General features: G+C 51.7%; 1 protein-coding gene across 1 annotated transcript in view; it reads right to left on the bottom strand.

Annotated features, from left to right (window-relative positions):
- TSPAN11 (tetraspanin 11) overlaps positions 1-12,019 on the bottom strand; it is a gene marked incomplete at its 3' end in the record, with an annotated part of 30,956 nt that extends 18,937 nt beyond the window's left edge. The window contains exons 1-2 of the mRNA XM_084255510.1: positions 11,927-12,019; positions 460-651 (exon numbers count right to left, since the gene is read on the bottom strand). Of these exons, the coding sequence (XP_084111636.1) occupies positions 460-651; positions 11,927-12,010 (276 nt within the window). The 5' untranslated portion in view covers positions 12,011-12,019. The remainder of the gene's footprint in view (positions 1-459; positions 652-11,926) is intronic.
- Positions 12,020-22,783: the final 10,764 nt, after the last annotated feature.

Below are 22,783 nucleotides of genomic sequence, written 5' to 3'. Positions count from 1 at the left end.
AGGTTCTGGAGGGAGACCCCTCCCCTCCCTGGAGGAGCGAAGGGGGGAACTCAGAGGAAGAAAGGACCTGATTTCTGTAATGATGTCTGCCCTGCCATAGAGAGCGTTCATCCGTGCAAAGCTATTTCTGGAGAGAGCCCTAAATCTGGGTAACACCGCCAATATTCATAATTCCAGGTAATTAAGGGAGTGATAAAAGTTATTCTTGAACCTGCAGACCCTCAACTGACCTTAGCTTGAAATAACCCACACGCCAAAGTGATGGGTGTTGGGCCTGCTCTGAACATCTATCGTCACAAGCACCAGGCCCGGGGCAGCCGCTTTGCCTCCAGCTTTCCCCAGGCCGCAGAGCGGGGTCATGGTACAGGCACTGACAGGGGGGCAGGGGTGGTAGAGATGGGGCCCCAGCAAGTCTCCCTCCCTCCAGGCACTGAGCCCGGCAGGCAGGTGGGCACTCACCGTAGACAGGCAGCTTTTGTCCTCCCGGATGATAGCCCCGAAGCCCAGGAAGCCGGTGACCATGACCAGGGCGCCTGCGAAGATGAGAATGTAGGCAGAAGCGGCGAAGGTGCTGGAGGCCAGGATGCTCAGGTAGCCACTCTTCTCCAGCAGGGTCCACACGCCCACGGCCATGACGGCGGCCCCCCCCACCTGCAGGAAACCCAGTCAGAGCAGGGCGGCCGCTGGGGGCCCACCACTGCCATTTATTGAGCACCTACTATGTGCTTGGCACTTCTTATGCATTATCTCCTGGGAGAATAGTTTGGTTAATAAGGGTACAGATGAGGAATTGGAGGCCTGGAGTGGTTAGGGGACTCGTCTGTGGTCACACTCCTGAGCGAATGGCAGGGGCAAATTTTGAATCCTGGTGCAACTCCCAATTCCCTGCTCAACATGTGAGGTGGGGGAGTTGGCCATTGTTTCTTTATCTCTAACATAAGAGGGTGACATGAGACCAGAGGTTCCCCACCTAGAACCACCAAGGACCCCATGGATCTTATGTTTTGAGGGCTGCTGCCTACTAAATACATTGCACTAATTAAGTAATAATTCATTTCTCATTTTTTATTAATCAAAGGTACATGATAGTGCCAGGAAGAGAGTCTGAACAGCATGAAATGTGACCACACTGAGTGATCTAACTGCAGTAAGAAGCTGAGGAATTTGGCTTTTAATGGGTGTGGAAATCGGCACATTAATGTACATTAATCATTAACCACTAGGGCTGTCAAGGCAAACCCCCCTCCCTTTCCCCGTCCAGAGAGCAGCCTGAGCACTGGATTGGGGGCCACCCGAAGGGGCACATTTGGATTGGAATGGGAACACTACATGAGGGACGTGAAACCCACCAAGAACCTGATTAAAAGCTTTGGATGCCTCGCCCAGAGAAACGGTCATCCACAAAGGTTTGTGGGCCGAAGCCCCATCTTGTACCACCTATGGATGGTCTCCAAGGCCACATTCACCTTGACATGGGAAATGCAAATCAAAACTACCATGAGATACCATCTCACACCAGTGAGAATGGCACATATTAAAAAAACTAGCAACAACAAATGTTGGTGAGGTTGTGGAGAAAAAGGAACTCTCCTGCACTGTTGGTGGGAGTGCAAACTGGCCCAACCACTATGGAGAGCTGTGTGGAGATTTCTGGACCTACTAAACATAGAGCTTCCATATGACCCAGCAATTCCACTCCTAGGGATTTACCCAAAGGACACAGAAACATCAATTCCGAAGAACACCTGCACCCCTATGTTTATAGCAGCACTGTTTACAATAGCTAAGCTTTGGAAACAACCCAAATGCCCAAAAATAGATGACTGGATCAAGAAGATGTGGTCCATATACACCATGGAATATTACTCAGCATTCAAAAAAGATAAACACATGCCATTTGCAGCAACATAGATGGAGCTGGAAGGGATCATGCTCAGCGAAATAAGCCAGAAAGAAAAAGAAAAATACCGGATGGTCTCACTCATAGCAGGAATCTAGAAAACCTAAATAAGGGACCAGGAAAAAGACTAATTATAATAAAGTAAAAATAAAAATCGACGAGCAACTATAAACCAGAGACACACTGGGGGAGGAGGGGGGAGGATCAAAATAGGGGGGTAGGAATTGTATGGGGAATATAGCCAAGATGGAAATGCATACATTGTGTAAAAATGAAAAATGATGTAAAAATATCTATAAAATAAAATAAAATAATAATTAAAAAAAGAAAGGAAAAACAAAGCAGCTCTGAAGTGCAGGGGCTGTGGGTTATGCAGCCCTAGAGAGGAGCAGTATTTTTTTTTAATTAAAGATTTATTTTTTTATTTATTTATGCATACAAGAGCTGGGGTACAGGCCAGAGATGCAGGGGGTGAGAGGATTCACCAGAGACAGAGTAGGGAGCAGAACAGGCAGACTGACTGAAATCCACTGCTGAGGGGAGCAGCAGGTGAGATAGGAGAGGTCTGCTGCGCCATGTGGGTCTGCTTAGCCAGGGATTGAACTTGTGCTGCAGTGGCTGCTGATAGCTTCATAGTGCTGAGACTTAACCCCTTGTACACCACAGAGGCCCGAGAGGAGCACTATTGATCCCGCTAATAGAGGGCTGCCCACTGCCAGAGCTCCAGCCGGCCACAGAGAGAGCCAAAATCACGCAAAGCAGGCAGAGCCCACCAGCCAGCTGTGGGTACAGCAGGGTCCCTGCTCACAGGAGAGGGTTTCAGAGGATCTAGACACACACTGCCCCAATTAAAGTCTAGAAAACAAAAAAAAATCCTCGTTTTGGGGTTCAGAAGCACGAGATGATGAGGAATCCCCATGCTCCTCTGGAGGGTCACGTCCTCTGGGGAAGTTGGCACCCACAGAGACCACTGAGTGGGATTTGCCATCAGGTACAAGAGGTTTTAAGTCCTTCAGAAGGTCTCCTGCCTGGCTAGGTCGGCTCTTTAGACAACAGCCCCAGCTCAGGGTCAGAGAGGGTGACCAGCGTGTCTCCAGAGGGCAGAGGGCAGCAGGCCTGAGTTCCAGCTCTGGCTGTGCCCCTGACTCACCACGGGGCTATGCCCGCCCCTGCTCCTCTTTGAGTGTCCCTGGTAGCACCAGGGGGACAACCTTCTGCTGATACACTCCAGCAAGATGATGCTGGTGCCCTCCCAAGCTGTGGGAGCTTGGCATGCGGACGAGGACCAATAGGGGCGGGAGGGATCTGATCCCAACAAGCTATTACAAAGGCCATTTGCACAAAGTTGATTCCACAGGACTTTGGCTCCGTACAGAAACTGGGCTGGTTTTCTGGGGAATATTAACGACATTCTTCAAAGCCCTCGCCTGGAGCCCATTAGCCAGAACCCCCTGCAGAGGTTGGCATTACCAACGAGGACACCAGCAGCCAGGAGCGCTGCCCAGGGCACCCATGCTGGGCAACTTTAGGAACTTCCCATTTATAGAAAGAAGCATTACCAAGGCATTCCTCGTGCTGTGGGGGTCGGGGGAGGATAAGGGTTAGCCTGGGGCCTGAAAGAAATCAGGCAGCAGACCAGCAGGACAGCAGGCAGAGGGTATAATTGTAACTGCAGGAGTTTTCTTTATCAGGCTGGTCAGTCTGGGGGAAGGAGGAACCAGGCAGAGCAGGGGCCAGGACTGTGAGGTCCCCAATAAGGAAGAAACCCCCCAGTAAGGAATAAGCACCTCCCTTCCTAGGCAGAAGTGTCCACTGCCTTCCGTGCCAGGGCAGCCACAGAGTGGCACAGGCCACACAGGTCACTCTTGGCTCTGCTGGGCGCCTCCTCTGTGCTAAGAAGGCGCTGGGTTGGCCAGGTTTGGGGGCTGGATATGCATTTACACATTTAGCATCACACTTGACATCTCTATGCCTCTTCCCCGGTGAGAATCATCTATGTCACCACCATGGACCCGAACCAGAGCTCCTGGGGTAACTCTGTCCTCTCAGGGATGGCCAAGTGCCAGTCCCCATCTGATGGGAAGCTGGCTTTGCAGAAGCACCCTGTGCCCTGCCCAATTTTGCATCCCCCCACTACACCCCTTCATTAGCTTCCTGGTCCCAGCTTGACTCTGAGGCTGACCCACTTGGTACCTCCCTGAAAAACTGCCACCAGCTTCCCAGCACCCAGGGCACCCAGCCCAGTCTCCAGCATGACCTTGAGGTCCTTCGACGCCTGCGATTTGGCTTCGTCTCTCATCCCCATCCACCACGCCTGGCTGTAGTGACTATAAACTAAGTAGTTGCTTTTTCTTGAAAACTTTGCAGATGCCCAATAACTGTAAGAGTAGAGCAGAATGGTGAAGGGGGGGGGGTGCTGGGGTTCTCTGCCAGAGTCTGAACACCAGCTCCCCCGTTTGCTGTATGGGTCTAACAAGTCATGCAGCATCTCCAGGCCTGGGCTCTTCAGCAATCAGGCTTCTGACCAGCTCGCATGGTTCTCCTGCCCTCTACTTCCACCCTCTACTTCCATCCTCTGCTGGAGGACGGGGGTCAGGCATGAACAAGGGCTGGGGGGACAGGGGAGTTTCTCCACCTGTCTCCTGTTCTCTGCAAGGAAGTGGGACCACACCTCCCTCCCCTGGGAATCCCCGACTCAGCAGGTCATGGGGGAGGTGGGGCTTGGTGGGGGCCAGCAAAGTAATGCCATCTTCTGGCCTCTTCTGCTGAGTTCCTGGGGCAACTTTTGTATTTCTTTTCCCTGCTGTCTGGCAAGTTTCACTTTTAGTGGGGCAATCTGAGAACCTGAGGGGAACAGACTGTTCTCCAGGCCTGTAGGGAGCCCCTGGGGTGGCTTAGGCTAGCAGCCACAGGTGCCAGACAGAAGCATCATTTTTCTCCTCTCTCTCCTAAGGGGCCTCCCTGGCCCACCCCTCTAGACCAGCAATGGGGCCACGCCGGACACTGTCCCTGAGTAAAAATCAGGAAAGACCCTGAGTAAAAATCATCAGGGTGATTCCCTGACTGGGGAGCCAGTCCCCTGGGGCTATCTGGGTAGCTTGGAAAGACTGGCCCCCACCCCCAAATCTGGGAATCCACTGACCCCACGGTGGCACCCTATGGGCACTGCTGAGCCCTCTGCTCGCATGGAGGGTAGATGGCACTCCAGCTCCACCAGCGCTGCCCGGTTGCCCGCTGGCTAGAGGGCACAGACAAGCTAACTCATGAGCAGCACTGCCCCAGCACACGGTGGCATCCTCTGCTCGTCCCTCGTCCCCGGGGCCTTGGGGCTGCTTCTGTCTGAGTTGAATCTCAAGGATAAGCTTGTCATGCTAAAGGCCACTTTCCACTTCCAGGCGGTCTTTTCTTGGCGATTTGGCTTGAAAGAGCCCTTGATGAAATGAATCACAGCGCTGCTCCCTGCCCCCCCCCCCACATCTACTACTAGAACAAAAGCAAACTTCAGGGACTTACTGAGGGACAGAGCTGGGGGAATGTCAGGTCACCTGTTCGTCTTCCCCCTTCTCAGAACCTGGAGGAAACCTCCCATTCCCAGAGAATCAGGCAGTCCCCCCTCCCAGCTCCACATCGCACGCGTTTCTATAGTTACACTCACCCCGGCGTGTTTGCTGTTTTGTTGTATTCATTACTTTGCCTGTCTCCCCTCATTCATCTTAGCAGCCCCAGACGCCCGGGAGATGCCCAGTGACTCGTGTGGAGGGAAGCAGGGAAGCAGGGGAAGGAGGCAGGACAGAAGCGAGCAAGGAAAGAACCAGACTAGCCCTCTGTATTCTGGGGGAAGAAACAAAGGCCCAGAGACGTGACGTTGCCGAGGCCCCGGGCAGAGTGGGGGTGAGAACTCAAGGACCCCAATGTCAAGCTTACTGTGCTTTTTGCCAGCTGGTTGCTGACCCACAAAAGCTGTTTGGCCCATGAAGCGGGCCACCTGGTGTCTGGGCCACAGCCAGGCGAGGGCCCCCGAGCAGGCAGGGGGCTCAGACTGGTCAGCACAGTCTGCAGCACTGACGGGTCTGGCTGCGTGGCTCCGCGCAGCTCAAATCTGCACCCCTTCCAGAATGGCCTGCCCCAGAGTCCCCGACAGCAAGGGAGGCAGAGATGCCCTGACACCATGGGGTGCTGTGCTGCTTAGCACCTTGAGAAGGGGAGCAGCAGAAAAACCAGCCAAGGGGCCAAGGGGCCCCTCAGTGATGGGCAGAGGCCACGTCCAACGTGATGACGATGGCGGTGCGTGGAGTGAAGGGCTTTCCAGCCTCGGTGGGGGCGCCAGCAGAGGCTCTCCCCTCCCAACCCTCCCTGGAGGCCCCGCGGGAAGCTGCTCATGTGCACAGGCCGCCTCACTGTCCTGGAGGGGGCTCGGAGCTCATCACATCTGCCTCCTGCCTGGCCCCGGTCCCCCTCGTGGGCATCCCTGGATCCCCCAGAGGCCCCCAGGGGAAGAAGGGGCAGGACAGGAGTAGAGGAGGCCACACCAGCCCAGGGCCCCGCCGCTTCCCCAGTTCTCACAGCCTGGCATAGCTCCTGGGAGGCTGGGCAAGTTTTGATCATGAACACAGTCAAGCAGCTAATTAAAATAATAAATTAGAGAACAACACTGCGGGGTGATGGGAGGGGAGGGGATTCGTGCTGGGAATGGGAGGGGAAGAAAAGCATTTCCTGGATGGCCACGCAGGAAAGCCTGGTGCTTTCTCTAGGTGCTTAATAAACACGGCGGAAAGGCTTTTTCACTTGTCACCGTTACTGACTGGAACGCCTGGCGTCTGCGCCAGCGTGGCTCATCACTGGGATGAGACCTGGGCACGATTCTGAACTCGGTGAGCCTGCCTTTTCCCCGCGTGCAGAATGAAGGGGGACCGGCAAGGCTGATCTGAGGACCCCCAGATAAAGACCACGGTGGTCTTTATCCAGGTGGGTGGCACCAATTTCAGGCATCCTGACCACTGCAGAGAAGATCCTGGTTTCCTTGTCCCTTTGGTGCTGGATTTCAATGGAGCCTGGTGAAGTGATCTATGGGGCTGGGACACAGTTCTGGGGGAGCAAGGAAGTGTGACCATTCACCCCAATCAGACAAGCTCAGGCAGTCGGCCTCGCTGGCTGGACTCCCTTTCTGTCCGGGCAGTGGGGTGGTGGTGGAGAGGCGGCAGGGACAGCAGACTGGCACTGTCTAAGGACCCTGCCTGTGGCTGTGCCCCATGGTTCTCGAAGGAAGCCAGAACCAAACGGGTCTGGGGAGCACCCACCAGTGTAGACGCTGGCCCCGGTCCATCTCTGATGAGAGGGGCTCGGGGAAGGGCTGGCATCTGGACTCCGGGGGGCAGGTGCATGTGGGAGGGAAGTTTTTCTTGCCAGGGAGGGATCCTCATGGACATCACCCTCTCCCTGGGAAATTCTGGTAAATTCTCAGGGACTTGGTGTACTGCAAAATTTGTGATGTTGTGCTCCACTGTGGGAGGAGATGGGCCAGTAGTTGGCTCCATACCTACTTCTGAGGAGATGGCCATAGATCTTGGGGGTAGGATGACAGGACCCCCTGGATTGTAGACTGAAACCTGAACCTTCAAACCCAGATCAACAGGTCTTGTAAGGGGGAGAATAAGCCTGGCTGAATGGCCCCTGGGAAGCTGGTCCTCTGCCAGCCAGGTCCCCAGGCAGGGCTATTTTTAACTTGAGGCAGGGAGATGTATATGGGGGAGCTCCCCCTTGCTGGTAGCTGCTCTGGTAACACGCTTGCTGCCCATCTGCCTGCACTGCCACCCACGGGCCTTCTCCCCGCTGCGCCCAAAGGAAAATCTGTACCAAACAGACAGACCCCAAGTCTACTTTGCATGGAAGGGCCCCCGAGGTGGTCACCACATCTGCTGTCTGCTTCCCCCTACAGGAGCTGGCCCAGGAAGGATGAGAAACATCAGAGGCCTTATACCCCAATGGGGTGACATGTCAGTATACCAATGGCTCGTTAGCTCCACTGACTTTTCTTTGGACCCAGGGAGTTGCCACTCTTAGTGCTCACTTCTTCACCCCCCTGCCTGTACTGCCTTCACCCCGCAGTGCCCTCACTGCATCAATGACCCTTGTGTGGCTAAACCCAATGGCCATTTTCCAGGCCTTGGCAGGCTCCAAGTGCCCTGACCCTGAATGCAGTCCTTGGTGTCCAGCTTCTATGGCACTGCTTCTCCTGGTTTCCTCCCACTTCTCTGACTGCTCCTTTTCTACCCCCTAAGATGACCCCCCTTCTGTTGCAGATGCACTTCTGTGAAGGGGAGGCGTCATTTTCCCCACCCCCACTTAGATGCTGCTCCCTTGGATTACGAGGGCCAGTGTGCCAAGAACTAGCCTGCCTAAGTGGGGAGTTACTAGGAAGTAGGGGTGAAGCTGAGCAGCCAGGTAACCTACATAATGCGGAAAGGCAGAGGGCCTGGCTCTCTTGCAGCTCCAGCTTCGACTTGCACCTAGGGCCTTAGAGGAGACACATGAAGGAGAGACATGCAGAGACACCTGTAAGAGGTATTGAGCAGAGATACATGGGGAAGAGACATGTGGGGGGCTGTTTCTGGCCCTTAGCAGGGATAATGACAACCATTATCTTCACTTGTACTTTGATTTTTAAATGTTGGGTCTCTCCTTCTGTCCCAGCTGTGTGACCTGCCTAGCCCATTTTTTGGAGTTCCTTGCCAGAAGGTATCTTAGACTTGTGGCAAGTTTTCAGGCTGACCCTGTTTGGCTGGGCATTTGCCTACGATGGGGTGGATAATTTGGGAGGGTCTTATTGGGAAACTATTATAAATAATAGTTTCCCAATAAGGAATGTCCTTTCTTCTCTCTCTAGTCACAGTAATTTGATTGAAGATCTTTCCACTAAGAGTCTGTTTCCTTCGTCTTTGTGTGGTGGATGGTTGCCCCCTTTTATAGTTTTGGTCCCTGTGTACTCCTTGGTTATGTGTTAATAGTTGCAGCTTGCTGGGGGCTCTCCATGTTTTAGCCCCAGAAATCCCCCATCGCAGGAGCTCCTGTGGTTCATCACAACCTGGGGCCATTGTTGACCCTAGTTTACCCCTCACTTGTGGGTAAACCCCTTGTCTAGTTCTGGTCTCTCTTTCTTCATTCTCCATGCCTTTCCTGAGCATTCCATCTATTTCCTTGACTGCAAACTCCCTCTGGGTGGGGATGAGCCCCATCTGAAATGTAGACCCTTGAATTAACTGCCCACGAGGCATCTCTGCTCAAACATACCCCCCTGTCTACATCTGACCTTGCCACCGGAGCCCCAAGTGCTCATCTCTCTTGTCTCCTATTGCAGTGAAGAGCTCCACCACCTACCCAGGAGTACATGCTCCAGACACCCCTTCCATCTCAACCCCGTCCAATTTGTGACCTAGTCTGATTAATTTTGACTCTCTCCAAGTATCCACTCCCATGCTCACTCCCATGTGTGGGTCACACCATCTCTCACCCTGATCAAGACAAAGTCTAGAGGGATGTTAACAGTGATGGTTCCTAAGATGGTGAACACTATGGGTTGAACTGTGTTTCAAAAAGTTTTGTTGGGGGCCTCCCCGGTGGCACAGCAGTTGAGTGCTGGGTTGCGAAGCTGCCCGCAGCCTCTGCAGCACCGGTTCGATCCCCGGCTGCTCCCCGGCCACCGGAGGAGGGTCCCACATGGCGCGCAGACCTCTCCTGCCGCCCGCTGCTCCCCTCAGCAGTGTACTTCGGTCCTTCTGCCTGCTCTGCTCCCTGCTCTGGCTCTGGTGAATTCTCTCACCCTCCCGCGCTTCTGACTGTGCCCAGTGCTTGTATAAATAAATAAATAAATCTTTAAAAAAAAAAAAGTTTTGGGCCTCCCCGGTGGCGCAGCGGTTGAGCGCTGGGTTGCGAAGCTGCCCGCAGCCTCTGCGGTGCTGGTTCGATCCCCGGCTGCTCTCCGGCCACCGGAGGAGGGTCCCACATGGCGCGCAGACCTCTCCTGCCGCCCGCTGCTCCCCTCAGCAGTGTACTTTGGTCCTTCTGCCTGCTCTGCTCCCCGCTCTGGCTCTGGTGAATTCTCTCGCCCTCCCGCGCTTCTGACTGTACCCGGTGCTTGTATAAACAAAACAAAACAAACAAACAAATAAATAAAAAAAAAAATGCCTCTATTAAAAAAAAAAAAAAAAAAGTTTTGTTGAATGGGCCTCCCTAGTGGTGCAAGGGGTTAAGCACCGCACTATGAAGCAATTCACAGCCTCTGCAGCACAAGTTTGATCCCCGGTCGGCCAGAGAATAATCCACATGGCGCAGCAGACCTCTCCTGTCTTGCCTCCTGCTCCCCTCAGCAGTGTACTTCAGTCAATCTGCCTGTTCTGTTCCCCATTCTGTCTCTGGTGAATTCTCTCACCCTCCCACACCTCTGGCCTGTACCCCAGCTCTTGTATGCATAAATAAATAAATCTTTTAAAAGAAAAGTTTTGTTGAAGTCCTAAGCCCAATACCTGCTAATGTTCTCTTATCCGAAAACAGGATCTTTGCAGATGTAATCAAGGAAGATGAGGTCAGTTGGGCGGGCCCTATTCCAGAATGAATGGGGTTTTTTATAAGAAAATGCCAGATGAAGACAGAGACTCACTGGAAGCACATGAGGACAGAGGCAGACAAGAGGACAATTCAGCTGTCAGCCTAGGAATGCTGAAGATTGCCAGCCACCACTAGAAGCTGGCATGAGGCAAGGGAAGATTCTACCCATACAGCCTGTTGATACCCTGGTTTTGGACTTGTAGCCTCCAGAGCCTTGAGAGGATACATTTCTGTCATTACAGTCACTTGGTTTATGGTACTTTGTGATGGCATCCCCAGCAAATTATACAATGAGATATGGGCAATTTTCATTTTGTATCTTTTCATTATTTTAGAGATTATCTGTAGTAGATTATAAGACTTTTATAATTGGGAAAAACACACAACTATTCTTGAAAAGAAATCTCCACTCAGTAGGAATCTTAAACACCCTATTGAATTTATCTCTGAGAATTGAAACTATCCATCCACGCCCTTAGTGTCCATATGAACGTAGCTTTATTATTTCACTGTCTTCATCAACATACTTCACTGTTCTAGGAAACTCTTGCTCAGGAAGATAAAGCCTGAAAGATTGTACTTATTGAATGCCTTCTCTATGCAGAGACTGACCTAACCACTTAACGTGGACCATTTCAGGGCATCTGCTAAACAACCCTAAGAGGCTGAAAACGATCCTGTTCTGGAGATGGGGAAACCACTCAGCCAGGACAAGTGGCTCATGGCCATTGTCTCAGCAAACAGCAGCGCCTGGGCCTCACTGACTGCAAAGCCTGTGCCCTCTTCGCTCTTCTGTTTCTGCAAATTTAACGAGACTCTAACACAAAACACATGCATTCCACTGTCTGGCTATTTGGGAGGAACTGATGGTGTTCTGCTTCCAATTACTCAGATAATTGCCTTGAGGGAACAGACTCCATTCCTCCAAGAAGACCTCACCCACCCAGGTGGGCAGCCTGAGGGAGTGTCTATAGAGAATTTCATGCAGCTGGGGGAGCCTGGACACCCAGGACTACTTCTCTGCCTAGGCCTGGACAATATTAACCATGAAAGGCACATGGACTTCAGTGGAAAACAAGCAATTATTTCAGGCAGTCACATTTCCCACAAAGCAGTGGTGCGACAACTTAGCAGGGGAGAAAGAGCCAGCCTTTTGTACCACCACTGGAACACAAAGTGCACTGTTATGTTTATGCATCTTTTATTCCCAGGCCTTGGCTAAGACTCCAAGCCAACCTGCAGCCTGGATTCTTTCCGTCCCCCTCAGTAGCAAATGTACATGCTTGCTTTAAAGTAGGCAGAATTTGCCCATGGGTGGTCTTTGATTTGGAAGAAATCAACTCCAGAGTGTGGTGACAAGCCAAAAACAAAGGCGACTTGACTCATTCGAAACTAGGGAAGTGGTCGTGGGCAGAATTCACTTACCCAGAAGAAGAAGTTAAAGACAAAGAGTAAATACTTCAGGTAGACGATCAGCCAGTCATCCTGCTCAGCCTTGTAATGGGCCATGATTGCTGGGCCTGCAAAAAAGACACAGGTGTTGGGCCGGGGGTCCTCAGAGAACCACTCTGTCCTTCCCCGAGTCAGAGCCTCTGGCCAACTGTCCTTCAAAGGGCTTGCTGGCTGTGTCTGGCTAGGTGGGTCTGAGGCTGCAGGTGCACCACCTGGAGCAAAGACCAGGGAAATGCAAAGGGTACCACCTGGGTGTATACCATCCAGGTAACTGGGCAGAATTTTCTAGGCCTTTGGATTTTGATTTTGTCCTTTTGATACAGGTCTAACATACAAGTCTTTGTAGAGACCTTGCACTGGCCTTGCTGTGTTGTTATTTTCTCCTCCTGTCCCATCAGGGGTGAAGGATACAAGTTCATCTGTCCTCCCCTCTCCCACCTTTGCCTTCAAATCTTGCAATCTGCGTCATCTTAACAGGACCCCTGTGTGCATAGGTGAAACATGAGCCCCCAATCAGAGCATCTGTGCTGCAAAGGACCTCGATGATCACCCAGTTCACACTACCTGTCCCCTCACACTTTGACTTTCCAAACAAGGAAGCAGATTGACTGGACTAGTGGTTGGTGGGGAGAAGTTAGCACATGAGCCTCAGGAATCTGGCTCCCTGGGGTCAAACCTGGATCTGTTCCAAGAAGTGTGAGACTTGGGCAAGTTACACAACCTTCCACTCCTCCAGGTTTAAATGGTGACGATAATGAAATCTACATCACTGGGTTGTTTTGAGGGTTGGAAAGGATGACCTATATGAGGCATTTAGCACAGTCCTTGGCAACCAGTAAGTTCGGTAAACGTTAGTTATTATAATGACATGTAGCAGGATTAAAGCCCAGGCTCCTTCCTGAAAATTCTGTCCTTGTCCCACTCCCTCTCCTTGTCCCGATGCCTCTAGGGAACTATGATATCAGAGGAGTAGACGAGGGGCAGTGGACCACAGCAGCCTTGGTGGCTTCCTCTTCTTCTTGAGGCCCCTGTGTACATGCACACGTGCACAGACACACACACACACACACAGATACACAGACGCACACACACACACGGACACACACACATAGCGACTGCTAAATAACCAGCCCCCTTAGGCACCCTCTTTTATTCCAGAACCATAAGCAATGAGGCATGGGTTTTGCCCATTTCATCTCTTCCTCCCTCCCTCCCTCTCACCCTGCAGCCGGGCTCTCCTGCCCTAGCCCTGCTCCTCCACACCTGGGCCCGGCCCAGCTCAAATTGCTGCCTCAGAGTCACTGTGCTGCCTTTTATTTCAAGCTTCTGGGCTCCTGAGACAGGGAGCCGGGAGGAGAGGGAAGACAAGGTGGCTGTCTTATTTGGAATTTCTATTTGCAGACCTCGAAGAAGGCAATTTAAGACTTTTAGTCTTCCTGTTAAAAAAAGACAAAACCCATTTTTCTCTGGTTTAGTCTGAGAGGCAGAGTGGTGGGAAAAAATACAGAAGAGAAAAAAAGGGAAGCCTATAAAAAACGGTGATAGATGGTGTCAGCCAGGCGACTGGAGGGGACTGATTACACAGGCAATCTGGGGGGGCCCTGACAAGCGGTCCCTCGGGGCCCCCTGGGCCTCTGGTGACTGGCAGAGCTTGGGCCCTAGCTTCTCCTCTCCTTTCTCCTGCCTCTCCCCTCCCAGCCAGGGCCCAGGGGACTCAGCCTGCAAACTGGGGTCAGATCCTCTAAAAGAAAACCGTATTTTCAGAAATGGAGTTCAGGCAGAAGATGAGAGTTAACAAAAAGAAACTAATATTTACTGGTAAGATTTCAGCCACGTGTGCCAGATCAGACACATCTGCCGAATGTCAGCGTCAAGGGAAATCTCTGGACCCATTTAATTCAAACTTTTGCAAAAAGAATGAGGATATTAACATGCCTGAGCTAAGACACACATTTATTTTAGTATTCCAAGGTATGGTTATGAACTTTTTCTTTCAGTGATTTTTTTATTGTGGCTCCATTGGCTGTCCTACCACCAAGTTGCCCATCGTCTGCCACTAGAGGCCACTGATCTCTCCCTACCCTGTTCTTGCCCCTTCTTCTCCCCCTAACATGTCTGAGTTAAGACATGCATTTTATTTTTTATTTTTATTTTTTAAAGTTTATTTTTTTAAGATTTATTTATTTTTATACAAGAGCTGGGGTATAGGCCAGAGGTGTGGGGGGTGAGAGGATTCACCAGAGACAGAGTGGGGAACAGAACAGGCAGACTGACTGAAATACACTGCTGAGGGGAGCAGCGGGCACAACTAGAGAGGTCTGCCGCGCCATGTAGGCATCTCCCTGACTGGCCAGGGATCGAACCGGCGCTGCGGAGGGTGCGGACAGCTTCACATTGCTGCACTCAACCCACAGTGCCACCGGGGAGGCCCAAGACATGCATTTTAAAAGGACGTATCTGAAATCACAAGGCTCATTGATGGAAGCAATTTCCTATACCCTTGCCTCAGCCCTCCATCCCCGATGGGAGTCTCACTACGTGGGGCAGAGGCCCCAAAGAAAGTCAGGACCAGTTTGGAACCAGAGCTGAAGGCCAGCCTTGCCCACTTACAGCTGTGTGACCTCAGGCAAGTCCCTTAACCTCTCTGTGCAGCTAGTCTTACTAGGTGCCACACCCAGGCCTCAGGGCTTTGTCTGCATTATCTTGTTCCATCTTTCCCACAGCCCTATGAAGGAAGACTATTGCCATCTTTCAAAATAAAGAAATGGAGGCTTAAAACGGTTAAATAAACCTGTCCAAAGGCACACAGCAAGTGAACAATGAAGCCAGAACAGACTGAGGAGCCTCTGACCGGGCCCAAGCACTCACGCCTGTGCAGTGCATGCTCAGGGCCAGGGTGGCCACGGGAAGGAAGGAGCGGCAAGGAGGTCAAGCAGCAGGTTCTCAATGACTTGCCCTCCCCTCTGCCTTGGGACCAGCAGCCCTTGGTGATCATTAGGCATTTGGTCACTTGCGCAGCTGTCACTTCCCAGTGTCCCTCTTGCTTGGACTAACCACTGGCAAGTGGCATTTAGGCAGAAGTGGCGCCTGCAACTACTTAGAGCCATCGTTTTTCTTGTTGTATGTTACTTGTGTATTTGAAAAGATGATGAATCCTGTGACTGTCGGGTGCAGACTTCTTTGTGTCAATGAAGTCAAATTTGTTAATTGCTATTTTCACATCTTCACTATTCTTACTGATCTTGTGTCTGCTTATTCCATTTTCTTTTGAAAAAAGATATTTACGGACTCCCATGATGACCATGAATTTGTCTATTCTACCTTTAATTCTGCTTACTTTTGCTTCACGGATTTTGCAGCTATTTTACAGAGGGCATGCAAATTTGGAGTAGAAATATATGTTATTCTGGTGAATTAGTCCCTTTATCTTTAATAAATGCCAGAAATATCCTGAATGTGAGGAGGGTGTGTGTCTCTCTTCACCCTTTCCTTTTTCCTGTTGTTTGGAATGCTGATTTAATGGCTGGAGCTCAAGAAGCCATTTTGAGCCATGAGCTGCAAGCCTTGGGTTGGAACTGGCAGAACAACCAGTAAAAAAGACTGGATCACAGATGACTTTGCAGCTGTCCTATCAGTCCCAGATTGCTCAGCTCCAGACTTACTTTATATGAGAGGACAACAGACTTGTAACCTCTGTAAGGGACATATTTGGATATTTTATCACCTATAGCTCATTTCACCTTGATACGGTAGAGAGCGCAGTGAGCACAAAGGTGAGCAGGAGCACTGTAGGTGGGACGGTAAGACTAGAGGGTGATGTTGGGCAGTGTTCCTCAAGCTCTTTCAACTGGATTAGGCTCAGAAAGAATCCTCTGGCAGGGGGAGAAAAGGCTGGGGTTGACTGGGTGCCCGGAAACCAGTTAGGAAGTTGGTGCTAAGGGCCAAGGAAGAGATGACAGGGTCTGAACCAGACCAGTGGCAGGAGGGATGGAGAGCAGGGGAAAGACACAGACAGGCAGGCAGTGTGCACAAGGAGGACGTATTGGAGGAGAGGTCTCAAGAGGAGGTAGAAGCAGCCATTTGGGGGGCTAATGTGGGGGAGGGGACAGCAGAACTGGGTGTGCAGGACTCAGAAAGAGGGGGGCCACGTGCTGTCCAGAGACCACAGCCACGCGAGGACTACTAAGTGCTCACCTTGCCAGAGCCAGGGAGCCAGGAAGATGGGTTAGGGATCCCCAAGGTGGGTTGAAATGGAGACCAGAGGCAAATATTTTAAAATGAGAAGGCCAGGGAAGCAGCCAGAAGGCTCTGTAAGGAAGGGAGACTTGGGCCTGCTCATTTCCCTGGGGAAGACCCCAGAGCCCATGCACTTAGCTCTCTCTATTGCCCCCACTGACGGGGGTGAGAGGATAGGGCTGAATGGGGTGACAGGAAGTGCCCCCACTTTTACCCCTTCGAGTAACACTCCTGGGGAGGCTCCAGAAGGAGTCCCTGGCGAACAAACAGCAGTCCTAATGTACCCCCCTCTAAGACTTGCTTGTAGCCCCAGTTTTCCTCAGACTCCCCTGTGGTTAGAAAGTAACATGTGGGGGAAGTTACGGGGGTGGGGTGGGGTGGGTGACGTTAGCTGCAGCAGCCCCTGGAGAGGAGAAAAGCAAACACTTGCACTTGGCAGCACCCCTCCCACCCCACCCCCATCAGAGACTGGGAAGACCAAGGCTCGGGATAATCCTCCAAAACCATTTCCACTGAGCTCGAAGGTGTCTTAGGATTTGTGGGAAACAGGCTGACCTTTCTAAGTGGATTTTATTTCTGTTCAGAGGTAGGGAGTTGGACTTCCTGATCCAAGGGGAAGAAGTGTCCCTAGGGGCTAAGAGCTGGGCCTGGCGGGGGTGGGGGGGCAGGGAAGTCAGAAGCACTCTCTCAGTATTTGTCACGGGCTCACGGACAAGGTCGTGAGTACAAAGAGGAGGTGCCTATGTCCTGGATCTCACTTCAGCTGAGCTGCTCCCTTCTCTGCCCTCTTTAAAGATGCAGCTTTCCCCACCCAGGGCCTATGCTGTGCCCTCAGTCTGAACGACCAGCTCCTTACTGCGGCCCAAAGCTCAGGCTCAAGGATCCCACAGGGAGGGTGCTGTTCCCTCCTTCCCTGCCCAACCTCAGTGCTCACTGACGACAACACCAGGGAGTCACACAGCAATAATTTGGGGGCCTTTGGAGTACTTTTCCCCTTCTAATGACTGATTAGACTTTGGGGGACCTGCGCTGAGTTCTCTGGATGAGCTGGGACAGCTTGTTGCACAGTGGAGACAGGACACTTTCTGGCTGTGCTCCTTGATTGCTGCCTGCACTTAGGGAGTCCTCTCTCTTTTCTGGGGGTGTTCGCTTCCCCATCTATGGGGTAGGGCGGTGGTTCTCTTGAGCAGGTGTCAGAATTATCTGGAGGGCTTGGTGGTGCAGCTTGCCCATCCCCACCACCAGTGTTTCTGAGTCATTTGGTTTGGGGCAGGATCCTGGTGAATTTGCTCCTGGGCAGGTGACCGACCATCGGATGGGCCCAGGCCTGAGGCTTTCTCAGGATAGACAACTGGGACAATCCTGGGCAAACCAGAAAGTTGGTCACCCTACTCCCAGGTTCTGTAGCTTCCCCCTAGCCCTGGAAGCCTGAACCCCGGCGCTGTAAATACCCTTTGCAGGTGAAAAGACAGGACTGAGCAGGACGGAGTGGGGGAGATGAGGGTGTGCGGTCCTCTCTCTCATGCAAATCCACATTCAGGACCAAGTCCTGGTGGAGGAGTCAGAGATTCCCAGAGAGCCTGGGAACGCAGCCTCAGGGCGCCAGCCCCTCCAGCCAAGGCTCTGACTGCTGAACAAAGGCAGGATTCAGGGGCAGCCAGCAGGCCTGGGGCAGCTAATGACACAGCCAGCACCCACCCATAGCACATCTCAGAAAAGCAACTTCGAATGCCTGGATGGTGAAGTGATGGAATCAGGGGATTTTCACCAGGCTGAAGTGTGAAGTCATGGGTGGTGAGACTTGGGAATTATTGTCTTTCTGTTGCACATCCCTCCCCTCCCCCTCTGTAAACAAGTGTTTGAAGTGCTGAGGACACAGAGAGCAGTCCAAAGAACCCAGAGGTGTGGGAACTCCTGGCCAACAGGGCCGCGCTCAGCTAGGGGCCCACTCAGGGCCAGAGCTCACCAAGGCCTGGGCAGAGTTGAGCCTTTTCCTGAGAGGCAAGGGATGGGGTGTGCATTTTTCACTCATCAACAAATGTGTGTGGCGTCCCCTCTGAGGCAGGAGCTTAGGACATGTGGTGAGTCCTTAGGGAGCTCACAGCCACTGTGGGGATCGGGGGTGCAGACACACAGATAACCTCCGTAAGGTTTTTTTGATTGGAGACTTGGAGGCTCTGAATTAAAAACCAAATCCACATGTGTCTACTAAGGAAAAACCAGACCCCACCCTTCAGTTAAATAAGTACCAGTTTTCACCTCTGGTTTCTTGGCCAACAAGAGGACCTGTCTGCATGATGGTGAGAAAAAAACTTTGAAGAATGCCCTGCAAGAAATGGAGGCCCATCTGATGGCAGCACGTAGAATGTGGCACGAATTCTGCCAGGTTGGGTGTGCAGGGGAAGGTCTTTGGGGTCATGAAGACAAGCAGGGTTTTTGCAGGGGCAAAACGGGCGAGGCGGCATGAGCAAAGGCCCTGGGGCATGGCTGGCCACAGCAGCTGCAGAAAAGGCTGGGAAATTAGCTTAGCAACCCTGGGCCAACCTCATTGTCCACTTTTGTTGAGTCTTTCCCTATACTCTACCTTCCCTAAACTCAGCTCAGGTTGGGGTGCCCTGCTCTCCTTCCCTAAGGGGAGAGTACCCCATAGCTGGGGAGAGAGTGGGGGATTTCTGGTGATGCTGAATAAAAGCCAAATCCACATGTGTCTGCTAAGGAAAAACCAGACCTCACCCTTTCTGTTAAATAAGTGCCAGTTTCCACCTCTGGGTTCTTGGCCAACAAGAGGGCCTGCCTGCACGATGATCAAAAACAGTTGGAAAGGAAACAACAGACTAAGTGGTTTAATTTAGAATTAAATTTAGGCTTCGGATGGACCCTAGCTGCCGTGCCAACGTGGTGTGGTTCTTCCCCTAGCAGACAGCCTTGACCTTGGGCCTTGTCTCTCTTATTCAATTTCCACTGCCTGAGCCATTCGTGGGTTGGGAAGGGGGAGACAGCATGACTGTCTGTCTCTCTGAAGCAGCTAGAAAGGCAGGGCCTCTTCAGGCCGCTGAATGAGACATCTGGTCACAGGGGTGCGGTGGGCAAAGTCGCACTGTGGCCAAAGTCACACTAGATTCGTGGTGGGGCAGGGTCTGGATCTCCTTCCTCCACGTCACCCACATGTTTTGACTGACTGATAAACTTCTACTAAACATTTCCTAAATACATGCCAGGCACTGAGCTAACTTTAGTTAATACTTCAAATAATTCCAGAGGGGATCAGCACCATTTTATGAGAGAGAGAGCGGAGGTGCGTGCACAGCAAGAGCAGATGCTTTACGTTTCTCTGGGCAGGTCTCGTTTTGGCTTCTTGTAACTTCTCTCAGCTTGGGGGCCTGCAGCTGAAGCTCAGAATGACAGGATCCTCCCTGGGCAGACACCCCAGCTGGGGAGTCTATGGGATGGCAGGGCCAGGGTACTCCGATCCTGGCAGAAACCTGGGGTCAGGAACACCACTTTGGCACAGACATCAAGCTTCGTGTGGGCACCTGTTGGGGGACCATCCTTTTGCTTGGGTCTCCCTATTCTCCTGACCCAGCAGCTACTAGAGCTACTGTGAGGAGCTGCTGGTAAGGGGCCTTGGGGTGGTACCTTGCTCTTTCCTTTAAATCCTCACATTTGTTGTGTGCTGGCAAATGAATGCAGGGCCCAAACTTAGGATTTGATTGCTAACTATAGCGTCATGTGGATGTTGCCGTAGGTGGAACCTGAATTACAATCCTAGCACTAAGAATTCTTAGTCTTTATGCCCTGAGAGACATGTTTTTCTAAGTACATGACTCTATTTTTTACTTCATTTGCAAGTGCCAACATGCATTATACGAATTAGTCAGGGCTCCGCTCATAACCTTCAGCAAATCATTTGACTTGCTCCTTATTCTCTCCCATTACACACAGAGTCTTTGGAGGTTCTGTCTGGAGAGGAGTATCACCCTTTGCTGTTTTTCCTGGGTCCTTTTTCTTGAAAATAAATAAATAAATAAATAAAGTCTGCGGTATGACGCATAAGAGGAGGGCTTCCCAAGGCTATGACAAGACTCAGTGAACAAACAAAAGCCAAGACCCGCCAGCAAGGATGAAATCCTGGTGTGAAAGCCACTGTCACCACTGTGACCCTGGGCAGGGCCCATGGCCTCGCTTCCTCCTCTGTAAAACAGAACTGATGCTGGTCTGCATGGGTCTCCCCTGCAGGGTGGTTGTGAGGATCGATCCAGATGGAGAAAATTTGCAAGAACTGTGTACAGTATAATTTTACAGTCTCAGTACCGTACAAGGCACTGAGCTAAGTTCTCTATGTACCTTCATTAATACTTCAAATAATCCCAGAGGGGATCATCACCATTTTACAGAAGAGGAAACTGAGGCACAGAACGAGGGAACGCAGAGGTATGTGCAGAGCAGGTGCATGTACTCTAGGAACTCAATTAAGTCCTGGAGGTACAATGCACAGCCTGGTGACGTTCAGCTTATTTGAAAGTTGCCAAGAAAGTAGATGTCATCATGATAAAAAAAAATTGTAACTGTGTAAAAGGATGGATGTGAACTAGGTTTATTATTGTATTTCCCAATATATACCAATCATATATCAAATCATTACGCTGTACTTTTAAAACTAGGATGTTCTATGTCAGTTACACCTCAACAAATGGGAAAAAAGGGCAACAAATACGCAACCTGTCCCTTCTCAGAACCCCACACCCTCTTCCTCACCTTTGCTCCAGTCTAGAAGACAGCACTCCAGCCAAGGCAGGGACAGCCCGGAGGCCTGAGGCCCAGCCCAGAGGGTCTGAGCACCAACAAATACAAGTGGCTTCCCTCCCCAAAGCCATCAGAGGTGGGGCGAGTGTGCGCTGGATCTGCAAGCAGCTCATTAAATAAATAAGCGCCGGATCCTACAGAGGCAGGTTATTCTGCTGCTGTTCCAGAAACGTGCGATTTCTTGGTCATGCCGGAAAGGTTTTAGGGCCCTGGGAAAGCTCCGCTGGCTGGAGGTCAGAAAGCCCGGGCCTTGCAGCTCTGGCCAGCGAGCAGCGGCCCCTCGCCAGGGCCCAGGCTTCTCATTTAATTGACTTAACGGTTGGATGAGGCAGGTGTTACCACTTCTGTTTTACAAAATGAGGAGGCTCAGACTCCTCTGGGGGAATCAGGACTCAAGCCCTGGTGTTGCTGATGTCAAAGCCAAGGCTTTCCAGGTCTGGGCTTGCAGCAGGCTTTGAGGAGAGAATCAGATTGGATTTCTCTGTCTGGCTTGGTTCTTAGAGCATGGAAAGCGTCCTGAGATGCCTTTCAGAGCAAGGTTGGGGTGGGGGGGGCTGGGTTCAGAGGCGGCATATTTGGGGTAGGCTCAGGATAGGCAAGGCAAGCAGCAGCAGTGCGTTTCAGCCTGCTGAACCCCAGGCTGCAGAGGGCTGAGACTTGGGGATGAGATGTAGATAGAGCAACTTGTTTACCCTGGGCTGTTCCATGAGTAAGAAATTTCTTTGTTCTCCAAGCCACTGTGCTGTTGGATCGTAGCCTTTTCTCGGCAGCTCTGTTTCCTTTAACTGAATGACATCTATGCAAGGTAGTAGAATGTCCCACTCAAAAAGAAGAAAGAAATCCTACTATAGCTCCATCTCTGGGAGCGTCAAATTAGTCCTTAATCAGACTAGCACACAGCCTGGATACGGTCTCCGGTGTGAGATTCCCAGGGCTGAACTAATTGTGAGGCGTACTACCTCCAATCCCCCACATCTCCCTGGGTTCCAGCTCCCTCTCAAGTTATTGCCAGGTCTTCCTGAAGCTCCCTGACCTTGTCCAGTCATTCTGCAGCCCACCACTGTCTGACCTCCCCTCCGCGCCTTTCATCCCAAAGTCACTTCTAATCATGGAAGCCACAGGCGGCTTTTCAGACCTCATCCCCTATCACCTCGGCTGGATTTAAAACCACTGACTGTGGGCCTCCCTAGTGGCACAAGGGGTTAAGCACCACACTATGAAGCAATCTGTAGCCTCTGCAGCACGAGTTCGATCCCCGGCCTGCCAGGGAGCAACCCACATGGCGCAGCAGACCTCTCCTATCTCTCCCGCAGCTCCCCTCAGCAGTGTATTTCAGTCAGTCTGACTGTTCTGCTCCCCATTCTGTCTCTGGTGAGTTCTCTCACCTGTATTGCTGGCCTTTACCCTGGCTCTTGTATGCATAAATAAATAACTCTTTAAAAAAAAATAAACCCACTGACTGCACCTTCACTTTGATGCTCCCTCTCCACTGCTGGCTTCACAGCACCACTCTCTGCTGTGTCCTGCTTCTCTTGTGTCTGCAATGGGCCTGATTTGAACATCACACCACCAAGACCCCGACTATGTCCTCTCCTCCTCAGGCTCATCAACTGGGTCCCCTTTTTGGTTCATCCTTTCAAAGCGGGCATCCCCCAGTAAGATGGGGAGCAGTCTTTGTACTTACCTCTTGCCTCTCCCTTTCAACCTCATTCATGGTCAACTCCATCCATCAATAGTCTGCCCAGCTCAGGCTGGCCCTGGCGATGGCCCCTTCCATTCACTAAGTCGATA

Source organism: Talpa europaea, assembly GCF_964194135.1.
Source record: "Talpa europaea genome assembly, chromosome: 15".
NCBI classification, from domain to species: Eukaryota; Metazoa; Chordata; class Mammalia; order Eulipotyphla; family Talpidae; genus Talpa; species Talpa europaea.
Note: the sequence above shows the minus strand (reverse complement) of the source record. Positions and strands in the feature narration are given on the sequence as shown.